This window comes from Citrus clementina, unplaced genomic scaffold (assembly GCF_000493195.1).
Source record: "Citrus clementina cultivar Clemenules unplaced genomic scaffold, Citrus_clementina_v1.0 scaffold_9, whole genome shotgun sequence".
Lineage (NCBI taxonomy): Eukaryota > Viridiplantae > Streptophyta > Magnoliopsida > Sapindales > Rutaceae > Citrus > Citrus x clementina.
In genome coordinates, this window is record NW_006261964.1 from 27515535 (window position 1) to 27533916 (window position 18382).

The 18382-nt window shown below is 33.7% G+C and overlaps 1 protein-coding gene across 3 annotated transcripts; it reads left to right on the forward strand.

Annotated features, from left to right (window-relative positions):
- Positions 1–11122: 11122 nt before the first annotated feature.
- LOC18032787 (pentatricopeptide repeat-containing protein At5g62370) lies at positions 11123–18382 on the forward strand. Of its 3 annotated transcripts, none has more exons than XM_006421631.2 (7): positions 11123–14365; positions 14458–14553; positions 15536–15655; positions 15809–16047; positions 17502–17592; positions 17689–17832; positions 18155–18382. In XM_006421631.2, the coding sequence occupies exon 1, from the start codon at positions 11319–11321 to the stop codon at positions 14331–14333; it is 3015 nt and encodes a 1004-aa protein (XP_006421694.1). In that variant the 5' UTR covers positions 11123–11318; the 3' UTR covers positions 14334–14365; positions 14458–14553; positions 15536–15655; positions 15809–16047; positions 17502–17592; positions 17689–17832; positions 18155–18382. The 3 variants fall into 3 exon arrangements, with proteins under 3 accessions (XP_006421694.1, XP_024037022.1, XP_024037018.1); XM_024181254.1 differs by having other exon boundaries at positions 15536–15620; XM_024181250.1 differs by having other exon boundaries at positions 15548–15655.

The window sequence follows — 18382 nt, forward strand, 5'->3', positions numbered from 1 at the left end:
TCCTGCAATTAATCTGCATTTCAGCAAACTCCATATCAGTATATAGCTTTATTCTAACAGCAAGTATATATGTTAATTAAATAATAATAGAATAAGTAATTTTAAATCCAAGGATATTGAGTATATAATTCTCACGTTATTAAATTCATTACATAATGAAAGGAAAGAATTTTGTGACAAACTTATACAGCAACCCATATGAGGAGAAGCATATTACTAATATGTTGTTAATTTCCAATTTCAATGTTAATATTGACAAAATGATGTAGGTAAGGAGAGCTAGACCAAATAAATAATTTTAGGGGAAAGCATTGTTCTCTATTTTAAATTAATCGGAATGTCTAATTAAAATGAATATTATACGAGTAATCTAGAAATTAGGAATTAATTAGAGAACATTAATACATCTATCTCTACTTGTTGTTCATGCCAAAAGTGAACTGATTGAGTTGATCTATAGGTAGTTAATTATCAATATAATCCATTAGTGAAGGTTATAAATATAAAAGAAAAAAAAATAGGACAAAATTTTTTGAAGTTTGCTATAAAATAAAAACTCTTTTATCATGATATATTATATGTCAACAATAACTTTCTTTTTTTAATTATCTCTATCGAAGTGAGAACTTCCCTCCTAAATCCTTCTCATACAGTGTGATATCTGGAATTATGAGATTGCTCTGTCATTGTGTACATGTTCATGTGCATGTCTTTGTATGACTAAACCCAGCCTTGTGATACAAATGAATTTAATCTTTTCATTAAGACCACGAAAATGAATAAATTAAATACAGGCATTCTATGTTCTAGCAAATAATTATTTAAACATGTGTCCTTAGAAAACATGTTAAAACAAATAAGCAATATATTTGCAGAATTTCTATTTAAACAATGTATTGTGATATCTATTGACTCCATTTTATTTATATGCTTCTGTCATATTTGTTAAAAGTGATGCCTTACATAACATATACTCGCACCAAAGTTTGTGAAGAGGATAAAAAATTGATTTCTATTTTCCCGGATGACCAAATATTTTTAAACCAGAAGAGGACATATGCATAACACATAGCTAGACATTAATGATGAATGCAAACTTATATTTTCGAAGAAATTATACAATCACTCCTGGACTTTAACAAAGTCTAGGAACCTAGACCAAATAAGTACCCTTATTTTTCGTGCTTGATATGATATAACATCAAACATGTATGGAAGCTGTATTTGACTTGGCCGAAGAAGAAAAAGGAAGTACTTCATGAGCTCAATTATAAGCAAGGCTAACTTTCCAAATATATGTATCTATGCAAACGGTAAAATGGAATTGAACTAATATTGTATGACCAATATTACTGTTGTTGTGATTTTGTATGCATTTTTATTTTTCCTTGACAAAATGTAATGATCATTATTTTGTTTTATGAGAGGGGTCAAGAGAGGAACCGAATGAATAATGATTCTTTTGAATTTTAGTGCCCATTTGATGAACAAACAAATGAAGAAATGAAAATTTTTGAATTGACGACTAAGATTATAAGAAAAAAAAAGAAGAATATCAATTGAGCGCATGATTTATATGCCCTTGTTCACTAGAAGACCTATAAGTGGAAGACGAAAATATCAGTTGTGAACGTGATAATGAAAAAGCGGAAGGCTATCATGAAATATTAAACTAGATGAATAATTTCATTTAAACAATAAATAAGTAAATAAATAAATAGCTCTCCTAAGGTCCTCTCGGATGAATCATCATCCAATAGCTTGTCATCCTTGTTCCTGTTACAATTAGAAAGATAATTTCTAGGTGGACGATGATTAATGTATGGCTTATAGCAAATTTACTTTCATAATTCAGATATTAAAGATAATTACATGCTTTCTGATATATATGTTGATTATTAATTCTTATAGTGGAATATCAACAAATAATAATTACTTGATAAGAATTAAATTCATGCTCAAATTGTTGTTCATAATCATCATGATTTTACAATGAATCTGGATTGCATAAAATAAGATATATATCAAATTTCAAACACAGAGATCAGACATATCAAAACATAATAATCAACATAAAATGTTGCATCAAAAAGATTAAAAAAAGGAGATCAGAGAAGAGAGAGAGAGAGAGAGAGAGAGGGCTCACGAACAAGAAATCAAGATCTCTAGCTAGCTCTTGTAAGTTGTAATACCACAGATCTGAATTGATTGAATCTTCTTCCAAGAATCAAATTTGTCGTCTAGTTTCTAAAAACAAAAGAATCGAGGGTTTCTTAAGAAGATACCCACTTCACTGCAAGGGAAACTAGACAACAAAAAGAAAAAAAAAGTATCCTCGGGAATTGAACCACGGCAGAAAGACTGTTGTCGAGTTGTCGGATTATTTAGCAGATCCCGAGAGAGGAGAATCACACGAAAAGAGAAAGACTGCGAGGAGTGGAAGAATGTGAGAGTTGATAGGGTTAAATAAGAAGGAGCAAAAGCATAAAAAAAAAGTGAAGAGAGAGAGAGAGAGAGAGAGAGAGAGAGAAACCCTAATGATATGAAATAATTATTATCAAACTTATTACTTGCTTAACATTTCTATCAATATCATAAGCTCTCATTGTCTCTCACTCACTGTCGGTTTGAGCTAAATTGGTGCATAAGCTTTGGGCGGGAAAAAAGGTGGCGCAAGATAGGGCAATATTAGGGCAATAAGCTAACTGTTAATGCGCCTCTTCTTGCTGCCAACTCTACCCGCAACTGAAAGAGACACAACTGAATGTTTGTGTTTGAGTTTGTTTGAATATATGAATGGAAAATGAGAAAGAAGTTAAAGAATAAAATAAAAAAGCGAACGGTGAAGTCAGTCAGAGGAACTAACGGCACAGACCAATGAAATTTCAGTCTCCAGAAGAACCCAAAAAGGGTTAATAAAAAAATGGGGTGATATTGGAGGTGACGTAACTGAACAGCCACCAGCCAAAAAGTTATCTCACTGAAAGTGGGGGATAATGGTGGCCCTGCTGCTGTGAGCCCCAACTCCATTCCTAGTCCCTACCATTCAAGAGTCTTTTAACTGCTGCTGTGATAATCAAAATCAATATATATGATGATGTTGGAGTGAGGATGCGTTTGGTGTAGCAGTAATCTTGTGCAGATGTAGCCATAGAATTTGAGAATTGGCTTTATTCTCTTTTAGATGTCATGTCTTTCTGATTTGTTTGGTTTAAGTAATTAACATTTCGTTAATTGTCATTTCTATGGGATTTGAGTTAGATGGATGCATCAAATTCAACAATCTCATAATTAATCTTCATCTTTGTCTCATATGATGTCTTTCCAAGCATGCAATCCTCTGAACCAATACTCCTGGACTATGTAGTCATTGAAGATGGGAAGCATGTTATTATCATCACTCAGCTATGACATCAATTTATGTAAATGAACATTTTATCAAACAATAATGATGTATACTTCAGTTCATATGCAAATGTATCAAGTATATAGTATTGACAGTCACATAATTGCAAAAAGATATGTGTGGAAATCACGATCAAAACATTGGTGTTGTACCATGAACTTCATACTACTACTAATAAAATTAGTTTGTTCTAGCTTGCGAGTATAGATCGATTGCTCGTGAATACACTTTACACTCGCAATTACTCAAGTTTAAGTAATAATAAAAAAATTAGAGATTTTTATTTATTGAGTAAAATCTTTTATTCCCATCTAAACTTCAAAAAATAAACAAGAATTTATTAACAACCACGTGACTTTACTCTCAAAATTACCCTCATTCATCAAGCTATATTCCTATTAACCTATGACCTGATGAAATTATTCGACGTATCGGTTTTGCTCGTGACTAATACGCATTCGGCTCCACTAATAACAGCCATAATGACACATTTTTTATATACAACTTTTCCAGCTCAAGTACATTATTACGGAGCCCAAGCCCCGTTCCAACAGCTCACAGATTAACCCGGGTCCGTCCCGGTTTTTATGGGCACTTTCGGAAATGCATCAACAAATAACGTCTACGGCCGCAAACGTGTCGCCGTCTGGTTGGTTCGTAATCTCTGCGGTTTCTGTTACTAAGTTTTCACAAGTGGGGCCGCCTCAAAGTGAGCCCCACCAACCGACTAATATGATGATATCAGAGAAAGAGACAGTCCTCCAAATATTGGATTGAGCCGGCTTAATCAGCTGAGCCGAGCTACAGAAGGCACGGCACGGACACGGAGGGTATGGTGGAATGCGGGTCCCACGCCCGGAAATCAGTTATGATGGCCCCGGGTCTCTGTACTTGGCGGCTTCCGGTCCGGCGTGGACTAGCCACTATCATTGGGCTCGCAACTTGATGCGATGAATTTTGGGGCTTTTGGCTGAGTTGTACTTGTAGGGCCCGCCGTGGATCCCACTAAACTCTGATAGTGGGTCGCACTCCATAGTCTCCATTGTCCCTTCGCGTGGTCCCCACTACCTCCCACATCTTTCCCACCCGTTTTATTTTGTCACCAGTTTACAACACGGGAAAGCACTAGTAAGTTAGTAAATTAGGGTCCGGTTACGTTGGAAACATTATAAAGTAGAGTATGCGTTCATAATTATCTATTAAAGTTATAATTTATTTTTTAATATTTATTACTTCATATATATGGTTATAGTTTGTACTTTATTTTGGAACAGCTCCAAAATAACTATTGTTGGCAAATTATTATAAAGCAATTTTAATTAATTTTCATAACTATCCTTTTACTTGAATTTATTTGTATAAATATAACTTTATCTTAATACTTATGTTACGAGTTATGACATAATTCAAATTTTTGGATTCGAAACATATCAAAATTTAAATATATGAATTCGTAATAGAATTATATGACTAATGAGTGATTTTTAAAGTAGTGATATTTTTTTAACTGATACTTTCTAAATCATTGTATCTAACTATATTTATGATTACTTTTCCCCAATTGGTACCAAAATAGCTTGTTAAATTAAGAAGTAAAGCAAAAGTTTGACACGTTTTGATTTTTAATTTCCCTACTATCAATTCGAAATTTTACATCACCTTTACGTGTTAAATTTAAACGCACATGGTTCAAATCGATTGGACACAATAGGACCACGGAGTCCCTGACGCTCTCTTCTCTTCTCCTTTTGTCAATTACAAAGGTGCACTTTGTGGGCGTGGGGCTGAAATTGAATCAAATGGGTCCCCACTAATATTCATCATGACGGCTCCGAGGCAATCATGTGTTCCTTCGGACGTTTCAGGAGAGGGGAGAGGAACTCCGTTTGATCTGACGTGTCGCCGTTTGGATGGTTGAACTTCCCCGCAACCAATAGGGATGCGGCTTCCCTAATACTCCTTGGGACCCACTTAGATGTCAATTTTGATTTCATCATGACTTCGCTATTCCTGCAGGTTCACCCTATTGCCTACGGACACACGGAACGTTTTATTGAATTTTTTAATTCGAATCAGCACGTTCCACGTGGACGGAATTGCCCCTGTTGGGATTAAAATGTTTGTAATTAGTGAAAATAATTACAACTACATTAGTTGTTAGTTAATTTCATGATTAACCCTGTTAGTGTCTCCTAAAGTATCTGATTTCCTTTTATTATAACTATTACATCATAGCTAATATTTATAGATAAGTATTTTATCGAAACTTTCTCAATCAACCGTATGTTGACTCGATTCGCATATATGTAGATTCAAAATAAATCGAATTCACTTCCAAATATTTGGAAGTAAATGAACCTCTAATTTTTTTCCCTTGAGCTTAATACTTAACTTTTCCTTCTTTTTACTATTTGATACATCTCTAGATGAGTGATGGTAAATCATAAATTGATTTTTTTGAGCTCCCATATTTTCCTAAAAAAAAAAAAGGAATATATCAGAAGTTTCAGATGCTTATGTACAGAAATTTCTATACAAAATATTGTCCTCAAATAAAGGAAAAAATAAATCAAATTAGCCATCTTTGTATACAAGAATAAAAAGGTTCAAGCTAACTTTTTGACGTCTTTTACCTTGACTAATCAAAGTATGAATTTTTATTCCAAGTTAACATGTAATTTGATATGAATCTTGAACATAAAAACTTTTAAGAAGTATGTATATATAAATTTGTTTATTTAAATAAATTTGATTTTAACTCTATCGAACCGACTCTTAACTCCATCGTTACATATATCAAAGGCAATCACTACTACAGCATGCACTTAATTTCTTTGTCCATATGTAATATAACACTTCACGATATATATTACTACGTGTGACATCGTAATTTGAATTTGTGAAACAAATTATTATTCTAAGAAGTGTGAAAACAAAAGACTATTGAGATTCTTGGCTCTTGAGAAGAGTTGAACTATTATTGTCCATTCGATAGTAACTTTTATTTTATATATGATAGAAACTAATAGCAAACCATGACTTGTAAATTTAATTGCTACAATAATCAATTCAGTTTCGACTAATATGCACTGATAAATGATTAACCATGTAGCATGACTAGATTATTTTCTTAGCAATTAATTAATTTGCATCAAAACCATTAGCTAGGGTTTGATTCTCAGCGAAAATGGGGCAATATAGGAATTGAAATAATGAAAATAAATATCTAAAAGGTATAATGTACCACCTGCCAGAAGTATGGAATACTCAATCTCAGAGTATGAATACAGGGTAGGCCATGTGTGAGTGTGATAGAGAGATATTTTATACATCATCATTTCGTATACAAAATTTTGAAAGAACAGACAGTCTAGCTACCAGCCGCTGCTTTCAATTTCCCAATTTATAATATAAAAAAGAATAAGAGCCAAAACCAAAATCAAACTCCTCGTGGGAACTATAGGCCATCCAATTTTAGGATCGTGCAATTGTACCATTCAAGTTATCTCATGAATTCGATGCCATTATAGCTAGCTAGAATGAACATGAAATTATTGGTCCCCCAATCCTGGCCTGCAATGTCTCGATTGTACAGCTTTCTTCTTCTTAGATATTTTGTTGGTTTTTAATTATGAACCTTATTTTTTGTTTGTTTATTTATTTATCGTGGAAACTTTTTTGGATATTTTGTTTGGTTATTAATATTGATCTTCATATGTTATTTATTTACTTCACCTCCTATTTTCCTAAGGTTTGAACTTAGAGTGACTAGTTAAATAGAACTCTCTAAACCTAACGAAGTCCCTGGAGTGATCTTCATATGATTTTGCTTCCACATGATTTATAATTGATGACTCTTATAGGGTACTTGTATTATTTTAGTATTTGTTTTTTCATATGTTATGAGGTATATAATTTTACCATTTCCTATATATAATTCTGTTCTCAACCTCGCATGCCTTGCAATAAGTCAATTCATGCGTGCGCCGTTCGATAATGAACCCTATAATTTTCACCATCGATTAGGTTACTGCTGTAGGTTATAATTTGGTTCACAACTTGGACCATTTTTTTTTTCCTCCCTTTTGCCGCTCATAAGTCATAACTTGGATATAGGTAAATTTCTGTCAGTCACTAGGACTAGGTATGAATTCTCAATTGATCCTTGTAATTTAAAAAATATTTCGAAACATCCAACCATTACTTTTGTTGGTATTATATATTAATTTTGTAGTATGAAAAACTACTATTAATTATTTTTACGAGTAACGGCAGATTTGTTAACCACTTTTCATCAAAAAGTAAATGTTTAGTCTCCTTCAGTCCTTAGGATTTGAGTCAATTGCCCCACTAATCCATGTGCACTTTTAAAAATTACCCAAATGGTATTGTGTTTATGTTAAAAATCTACCTCATTATTTTCTTTTTTTTCAACTATTTATTAATGCATGTATGTTTTTGTTAGAATTTTAAACTGTACTAGGAAAAAATTTTACTAAAAAAATTAATTTAAATAGATATAAAAGTAACAACACGGATGTTTTAGGTAATTTTTAAAAATACAGAAATTAACTAGTAATTAGCCCAAACTCTAATGACTAAATGAGAATTTACTTAATTTTATTTACATTTGAGAAATAGTTGAGAGTAAGTAGAAAAAGTAACAATTATGTTACAATTTAATTATTTAAAACATTTAATTGGAGTGATGCTATACTTACTTAGTTGGGATATTTAGTTTGTATCTTAATTGATCTGTCATCAAATAAAATTTCACCATTTGGATTAGAAATGATAAATCTTAATAATTAACCATCACTTGAGTCAATCAAATAATGACACATCATTCGCCACATTAGTTGGGATACAAACTAAGGTGGCGTTTGTTTTTTTGTCTAAAATATGAATAGATCTGAATTAATCTAAATTCTGAATAGGTCTGAATGTCTGAATCTGAATAATATGTTTGTTTTTTCGTCTGAATCTCAGAAAATAAGGATTAAGTTGTTTGTTTTTTTTTTAACTTAAAAAGCTGAAAATATGTACTTTTACATTTGTATCCTTATTAAATTTGAATGTCAAATAAATAATATATTAAATACCACAATATTTTAACATTTATAAGTAAAACTATATTCAAGTGAATCCATAATTATTTTGGAATTTTAATATATAAAATACCATAAATTTCAAATTTTATGGTATATAATATAAGAAAGAAAAAACAGGGATATTTTTATGTGGGGTAAATATCTATAGGTGAGTTTTGGAATAGACATGAAAAATAAATTATAAAAAAAAGGATATTTTGGACATTAGCAAGTAATTGACTTAATTCAGATTTCTCCATTAAATAAAAAGCCAAAAAAATTAGCTTATTTTATTAAGTCAAAATTATCTAAAAAGTCTCATTAAGTTATAAAAACAAACATCTCTAATTAACTTAATTAATTAAGTTAAGTCACTTTAAGTCATTAAGTTAAAAAACAAACGCTACCTAAGTATCCCAATTAATTAAGCATAATATTATTGTTTTATATGATCAAATATTTCTTTTAAACCAATAAAATAAAAAAATTTGATAAAACTATGCAAAAATCCAAGAATTTATTACATAAATAAAATTAACTACCTAGGCAGGGATGGACAAAAAGTCTAAGCCACTGAATTAACCGAACCAAATCTAAAATTTTTAAATTGCGAAAAAATCGATTGGTTTAAAGTAGAAAAAACTGATAAATACAAAATATTTAAACTAAAAAAATTGAAAAAACTAAACCGAACTAAACTACATTTGAATCCAATTTCAGTTCGATTTGATTTATTATTTTTAATAAGTTAATTCGATTCAGCTCGATTCAACAAAAAATCAAAACGAACCATGCTCATACATATAACGATATGACTTTGCAGGAAATTACCTTCAAAACTTCAAAGAAAAAGTTAGGATTCGCAAGTTCACTTAAAGATTCGAATGGACCATACAATTTTGAATTATCTCACCATCGCAAAAGAAGGGGGCAAAAACAAAAAAAAAAAAAAGAGAAGAGAAGTTCAGTTAAAGATTTTGTGAAGGCCCATGAATCATTTTTCCTTTTCGAGTGCACACGCGCGCGCACACACACACACACAAACGTTAAATCAAATCGGTCCACTAAGAATGACTTTATTGATAATAATACACTTGATTTCAAGAATAATTGTGTTTTGGTGTCTATTAATTCATTGTGTTGTTCTCACTTTTTTCTTTGAAATGGTAAATCTTACCTAAAAGCAAATTATTAACAAGACGGGAGAATTTTTTATCATTGCATTTTGGTTTATATGTCAACATCAAGATAGTAATACCAATTATAACTATAATTATATGAACAAGAAATCGCAACAAATAAAGATTAAACAGTGGAAGCTAAAATGATTGTGATCGTGTTTCTAGGCTTCTAGCCAAGTATGTTAATTCAGATAATTTAGATGCTGACGTGTGGTGGGAAGGGTTTCAGCCATTTCATTCGTCTTGAACAGATTGATTGGACACGCCCTCGAGCTATTGAACAGATTGGGCCATAAGAATATGTGGTCTGGGCCTGTTCGGAGATGATCTGCTAATCCGTCGAGTCGTTTATTTGAGAGTCAAGACCAAAGGTTTCACTAATTCTCGTGTTGTGATTTTGGGTGGCGTGATAATGGACCTATTTCTAGATGGTGGTGTGAGAACGGAGTGCACCGAGTGAATAATGGAGAACAACAGCAAGGTTTTACGCGAGAAAGCTTAGGATGCTAGTTAACTGGGCTGCAGAATACGGACAACGCTTGACATCATAGAACTAATTTTGTTTCTTTTAATCAGAAAGAAAAAAAAAATGACTTCACACACCAAAGAGATCTAATGATCATGCACGAAGTCTGGCCTGCTCTTGACACTTTTTGTTTTTTCTTACCCATTGCAAGTATTGTAACTTGTAAGTAAATGACTCATTAGAAAAAAAAAAAATTATCCACCGTGCATGCTAAGATAAGATAAAATGTAACAACAAAAACAATAAATCAAATAGTCAATAAAATCAACTGCTCGCAAAAACAAAATTAAACATACACAATCATAATTCCGTTGAATAAGATATGTACAAACCTTTCTCGTTCGGTAGTCATTTTGGTCTCCATTTATCGAACAAATTTGTCAGTTGAAGACTAAAAACTATGACTTGTCGTTTATCACTTTATTGGCATTCTAATTGAGGATAAAATTGTCATTTTAGTAAAAATTGTGATGTCGGGGTTGGAGATGATAAAATGTGGGGGTTAATTAGGAAGACCTATTTTCTTGTTTATTTCGGGTTCGATAAACCAGGATAAGGATGTTCATGTGATGGCTTATGGGCTTTATTTCAGGCTCAATAAGACAAGTCTAATTTACTAAATCCCCAAACTTTCTTTGTCCCCAAGAAAAATAATAAAAGTTTCTGCCATAGTTAACAAATAAACGAAACAAAAAGAAAATGATTCATAGAATAAAATTCTTAATTGCCTGTATTTACTACTTCATAATTATATTTGGAATTAAAAATTTATAATTATTCTCCTATTATTACGTGACTTAACTTTCAAGTACCAAAATATAAAACGTTTTAATATTTTATTAATAAATAACTAATTATTTTCTAAATAAATCCGGTTCAAGCCGCTAAACCCTCACCCCGTCAGCGGCGCACCCCGGTCCCCTCCCCAGGGTTTTATCGGCCCGCCACTGATTGAACACCACAAAACAGGCAAATTTATTTGCTCACAATCACCTCCTTCTTCTTGGGGTGGAAAAAAAACAGAAAAATTCATTCTTTTCATCTGGGACAGTGTCAAAAATGGATTTTTGTGTTTGCTAAATGAAAGCCCGCACTGTGTTACAATTTTCAAAAGAATGGTAACAAGAAAGCCTGGTTCAAGCCACTTCTTGTCTAAAACAAGAAGAAGAGCAATAACAAGTTGTACACTTGAAGTTGAGCGAGAGCCACTGGCAAACGTGGCCTCAGCGTCACAATCGACCTTCAGTGACCACAAAATGTTTTGCTTCTCCTTAGCTGACCAACTTATTAATCGTGGCCTAATTGCATCTGCCCAGCAAGTAATTCAGCGCCTTATAGCTAATTCTGCCTCACTTTCTGATGCACTTTCAGCAGCTGATTTTGCAGCTGTTCGTGGCATGAGGTTTGATTCGGGTAGCTATAGTGCGCTTATGAAGAAACTGATTAAGTTTGGTCAATCCCAGTCAGCTCTTTTGCTTTATCAGAATGATTTTGTTGCTTTAGGTATTGATCCTGACCCTGCTATTTTGAATTCTGTCATTATTGGTTACTGTAAGCTAGGGAATATAGAGGATGCATTACGACATTTTGATAGGCTTATTTCAAAAAATATTGTTCCTATTAAACTTGCGTGTGTTTCTATCCTCCGAGGGTTATTTGCAGAAGAAAAGTTTCTGGAGGCTTTTGATTATTTTATTAAAATTTGCAATGCTGGCGTGGATTTGAATTGTTGGTCTTATAATGTTTTGATTGATGGGTTGTGCTATAAAGGGTTTTTAGATGAAGTTTTGGAAGTTGTTAATATAATGCGTAAGAAAAAAGGGTTAGTGCCTGCACTTCATCCGTACAAGTCTTTGTTTTATGCTCTTTGTAAGAATAGACGGACTGTGGAGGCTGAGTCGTTCGCCAGAGAAATGGAGTCGCAGGGTTTCTATGTGGATAAGCTGATGTATACTTCTTTGATTAATGGGTATTGCAGCAATAGGAATATGAAAATGGCAATGCGACTTTTTTTCAGAATGCTCAAGACAGGTTGTGAGCCTGATAGTTATACTTGTAACACATTGATTCATGGGTTTTTCAAGATGGGTTTGTTTGATAAAGGGTGGGTTCTGTACAGCCAAATGAGTGACTGGGGATTTCAGCCAAACATGGTGACCGATCTCATTATGATCAGTAATTATTGCAGGGAAGGGGAAGTCGATGCTGCTTTGATGCTTTTGAATAGCAAGGTAAGTAGCAATTTAGCTCCTAGTGTGCACTGTTACACAGTTTTGATTGATGCTCTTTACAAGCACAATAGGCTAATGGAGGTAGATGAATTGTACAAAAAGATGCTGGCCAACAGGGTTGCTCCTGACCATCTACTATCTTTTATCCTTTTAAAGAACTGCCCGGAGGGGACGGAGCTTCAGCATGCTCTGATGTTGTTGTGTGAATTTGCCAAGATTGGATGTGGTATTGATCCCCTGGCTCGCTCAATTTCTGCTACTCTGAATCCCACTGGGGATTTGTGTCAAGAGATTGAGCTTCTGCTTAGGAAAATTGTGAAAAGTGACCCAAAGCTAGCTAACGTGGCATTTACTATTTATATCAGCGCCTTGTGCAAGGGAGGAAAATATGAAAAAGCTTATGTTTGCTTGTTTCAATTGGTTAATTTTGGATACAGACCTTTGGTTTTTACTTGTAACACTTTGATAAAGTGCTTCTATCAAGTGGGTTTTCTTGAGGGGGCTAATGCCATAGTTGAACTTATGCAAGATACTGGTATAGTTGCGGATGTTGAGACTTATCTGATAATGGTAGAGGGAAACTGTAAATGGGGTAATCTAGATTCAGCCTTGGACATTTTGGATCAAATGGAGGTGAGAGGACCAAAACCTAGTGTTGCGATTTATGATGCAATTATTGGTCATCTGTGCAAGGAGAAAAGAATACTTGAAGCAGAGGATATGTTCAAGAGGATGTTGAAGGCAGGAATAGATCCTGATGAGGTCTTCTTTACAACAATGATCAATGGCTATCTCCAGAATAGAAAACCTATTGAAGCTTGTCAGCTGTTTGAGAAAATGAAAGAGAATTCTGTTCAGCCGGGATCCTATCCTTATACTGCTCTGATCAGTGGGTTAGTGAAGAAAGGAATGGTGGATTTGGGATGCATGTACCTTGATAGGATGTTAGCAGATGGTTTTGTGCCAAATGTTGTGCTGTATACTGCTCTTATCAATCATTTCCTAAGGGCGGGCGAGTTTGAATTTGCCTCTAGACTAGAGAACTTGATGGTCACAAACCAGATAGAATTTGATTTGATTGCTTATATTGCTTTGGTCAGTGGTGTTTGTAGACGAATAACTGGTAGGAAGAAATGGCTTGACGTAAATAGATGTTCTGACAGTGGAAAAGAAATGTTGTTCCACAAGCTTCAGCAAGGAACTCTTGTGCCACGTACAAAGAGTACAGCATTTTCTGCTGTTTTTTCTAATGGGAAAAAAGGGACTGTACAGAAGATCGTGCTGAAAGTTAAAGATATTGAGTTTATGCCAAACTTGTACCTCTATAATGATATATTTTTGTTACTTTGTGGGGTAGGGAGGATGGATGATGCTTATGATCATTTCCAAATGATGAAAAGAGAAGGATTACGTCCCAATCAAGTGACATTTTGTATTCTCATTAATGGGCATATTGCAGCTGGTGAAATTGATCAAGCCATCGGGTTGTTCAATCAAATGAATGCAGATGGTTGTGTTCCAGATAAAACTGTTTACAACACTCTACTAAAAGGTCTTTGTCAGGCTGGTAGATTGTCTCATGTGTTTTCAGTCTTCTATTCAATGCATAAGAGGGGATTTGTCCCTAAGAAGGCTACTTATGAACATTTACTGGAATGTTTTTGTGCTAATTGTTTGAGCATTCCTGCTTTCAACATGTTTAAAGAGATGATTGTGCATGATCATGTACCTTGTCTGAGTAATTGTAACTGGTTGCTCAACATCTTATTCCAAGAAAAACATTTTCATGAGGCTCAGATAGTGCTTGATGTGATGCATAAAAGAGGGAGGCTCCCTTGCAAATCCACCAGAGGATTTTGGAGGAAACATTTTATAGGCAAAGAGAAATTCAATTTTTAGACCAGAGATGATATCCTTACTTCTGCTGGTTGGTAAGGAATTACCTTGGTGCATCTTTTTATAATTGCCTTATCTTGTTCTCTCATTTCTGTTCTTAAAAAATATTCTCATGTTCCAAATGCAGTCATAATGAGGCTTCCACAGCCAATGAACAGAAAGTTCAATTTGGGTCTGATGGGGCTCATGGAGAAAATTCTATGGCGTTTCTGCTAACCATCAGGTAGATTATCATTATTATTGTTATGAAAAAAGAAATTCCATTGAACTAATTTCTATACTGAACTCAGAGTTCTAAAATTGATATTATGCATACAGTAATAATCAAATGCTTTTATATATTCATGAACGATAGCAATACATGAAGGATGCCATTTTTAGAGAGGATTAGCTTTTTGACAAAACATGGGACTTTTATTTTGTTTTATATATTTGGGCATGTTAATCTCCTTTCGTTAAGGGTTCCTGGTCTCAATGTCTTGGCAGTTCAATAATATTGTCTTGGATGGGATAGAAGAGGAAGATGGTCCATGTATTCTCACTAATTAATTTGAAGCTTGCTTTACATATTTGCTGCAACTCAGAAATATTCAAATTGAGCCTTTTATTTTCCTTTGCCTGTTGGGCATCCAATAATGGAGTCCCAAAGTTCTTTCTCTCACTAACTGAGCCTTATTTAATCCAATGGCTTTTATTTCTTTTCAGTTTTTCGCTCCTTGAGCCTTTGAGCTCTTTGCTGTGCGGGAAAATGCAAATAAACTAAATTGCTTTTCTTCATTTTTACTTCTTTAAGCCATATAAGGTTCTTTATTTCTCTTCATATTTGATTTTGTGATATGGGTTCTTTGTTTTCCTATTATTCTGCAGTATTTTGGGTTTTCATGTTGTGTCTGCACTGAATTAGTGAAGGGTATTTAAGTGCCACAGTAGATTAAGGTCCAAACATGTCATTTGAAATGATTATTTTCTTGGCATGGTTTTCTTCTTTTAATTTGTCTTTTTGGGATCATGGTTCAATGTATTGAAATAAATCTTCAGGAATTATATCCTGATTGGTGATTTTTGTTTCTCCAGCAATGAGTGCATTGTAATCTCTGTCGCTTTTAAATGTTGCAAGCTCTGTTGTCTGTTTCAAATTTGAATTTTTTTATGAATGGAGAGGCTTGTTTTCCCCTACTAATTTTTTTTCCCTTTTGTGACTTGAGTTTTTGGACCAGCGACTGTTTTTGATCAATGCTGGAAGCTGCCTTGGATGGGAAACTGAGTCCACATCCTTTCGGAGCTGTTATGGTACGAATCTGGACAGAGTCATACTTCCCTTTCAGGTCAAATTGAACTGCAGTAATTTTTTCCTTTTTTTATCACCAATTATGATTTTATGTAATTAACTTTTACGATTTGCTCTCTTTTCATTTTTGGTGTTGAACAAATGATTTAACCTGCTATGCTGCTGGTATTTCATTGTTGTTTGCTGATAGGTACCCATTTATGTTATTCCTCTTTCATTGCCCCAGCCATATGGTTGATCTTTTCTTCTTGCTGCCCACGAAAGAGTAGAAAAAATAATTCTTGAAGTAAGGCGGTTCCATAAATTCAGAAAGGAAACAGAGGGTTTGTTACATTGTCCAGCGCATATCAAGCTGACTTGCACACATCCATTCTGAATTAGAGAGTTGATCCTTTCCTTCGAATGAAACCGGCATTTTCTTCAAAAGTGGTAAGGTCTCAGTGAAATCATTTTATGACTTGCACGGAGGTTTTTTTTTTTTTTTTGTCCCCTCCTTTGTGATGTTTGGGACGGGGGTACAGTAAGTTAGTTTAATGAGTTGTTAAGAATCAATATATTGTTATTATATTTAACCACTCATTAATACAAGTTAGAGTTGCTAATATATGGCTAGTTTTGCTAGGTTAGGAGTAAAGGCTAAAGAACTAGAAATTGATATCAGTACATGAAGGTTATTTAACCATATATGAGAGAACAATTCAAGATTTAGAAAGGTCATAATTTTTTTTTTTGGGGGTTTTTTGTCAATTCTTGGGTCCAGACAAGCAGACAAGGGCCTTTAAAACTTACAAGATTCAACTCTTACTCAAAGTTGATTTGAGATTCAATTTATTTATCTCACTTCTTGTCTTAGAAGCAAACAAAATGGACAAAACAGATCTTGTTGATTTACTGTTTATTTTCTTTGTGCCCATGGTGTATGTCGATGTTCTATTATCAGAGGTTGTAATTATTTTGTCTATTGGATTATTAACTTCATTAAAGTGCATCAAATTAAAAAAAAAGTTGATTTCCATGTTGAATATGTTCCTTGTTCGTGTTTATTTTAGAGGTGCTTGATTTAGCTGAATTAATAGGACATTGGCTAAAGGACTCCTCATACAGTCATACGAATAGACCCAAAAAAGAAAAAAAATGAAAAAAGAAAAGCCCAAATTCACTCTGGTTACCAGAGATGTTCAGTTCATATGCTTTTTTGGTACATCTGCTGATGGCGCTTGTGGATACGCTGGATTAAACTTGGAATGGCCCCAGAAAAGGTCTAAGAGTTTCTCTCGTTGGCTAAACCGAACAAAAATATTACTTAAATCATTGTCTCATCATAGAAATAGGCCATTGCTAAAGAACTCAAACCATGTCCTCTCTGGATAGGAGAGATTTTCAACGTAGATGTTTTTTTGGACATCTGCTGATGTTGCTTCTTCCCTTGGCTAGAAATTGGATTAGATTGACCTGGAGTCCACTTTTGTTGAATCTTATGCTTAGCTGGTTAGTGATAAATCAAGCTGTTTATTTTCTGTGATATTAGCTATTGGAATTATGGTTGTTTAGATTGAGTTGTAAATGATGATTGTTAAATTATCTTTTTACCCAAAAGCTTAGGTCATATGTATTAGCACTTGCCTGAATAATAGCTTTTAGACGGTCACACACCTCTCCACAAGCAAGATACATGAACTAAAACTCAACCACACCCACAAACTTCACAACCAACAAAAGCAAACATAACTTATTATAGTCTAATCACTTCAATTAATCAAGTGATTCAAACATTTGACCACTTGATCGAAATTCGGATGCAATACCATATCAAGTTTCCTCTTGACTCAAAAGCTTAAACTCTTAGGTATTATCAACCATACTAATGTTTCATATTTCTTCAGTTGACCAAAGTGAATCTTTGAAGCTGCGTCCAACAATAAATTATGTCAAAGATTGTTGTTACAGCTTCAGAACACAGAATAATTTTTTCAGGTAGTTTCCATCTGATGTACTTCAGTTCTATAATTGTTTTACACGTGTTTGACCTGAACTTAATTTTTTGGGCACTTTGGTGAATCCTACATGCAGGCTTAAAAAGAAGCAGCTGAAACTATTCTCTTAGACGACTTCAAACAAAGCAACTGGATCTTATGGAGGACATTTCCTTGATTACAATAGCTCAGCCCTGACATGTCTCATGCACTTTTGTCCTGACCCGCATCAGCAATGATGGTACCTTTAACTCTTTCTCCTCTTTGTTAATGGATATTTTTGCTCTCTGTTTTTTCTTGTGATTGATTTTTTAACTGTTTATTTTTTCCTAAAAGTCTACAATTATTAGAACTAGAACTGATACTAACTTTAGGAAATGGTTTGATGTTATTCTCGAATATAGTGATGTCAGCTTCAATTCATATCAGATGACTATATTTAAACTGGATGTGCAATATTTTTATTTTCACTTGTTGAGACTTGTTATATTAAGATTAAATTACAAATAAAGGAGAAGAGTTCGTGTATTCTAACAAGTGTCTGCAATTAATGCCATGTGCAGTTGATCCTGATGCCGTCATAAGCTGCATGAATTTATGGAGCCGGCAGTAGCTGTGAATTTGGAAATGTGTAGTTCTCGAAGTCTTTAACCAGCCTGCTTGGTTCGTTTGATAATTGATGCCATTCTGTTCTGTATCGAAAGTAATTTTTTTACCCTCTTGGATACGTGAAGAAGAATTTTATTTCTGTTCCATTACATTTGGAATTTACAAGGAAACAACTTGTACAA

What these genes read in the sequence shown, in the direction of transcription:
- LOC18032787 (XM_006421631.2), top strand. Translation starts at nt 11,319, where the DNA reads ATGGTAACAAGAAAGCCTGGTTCAAGCCACTTCTTGTCTAAAACAAGA.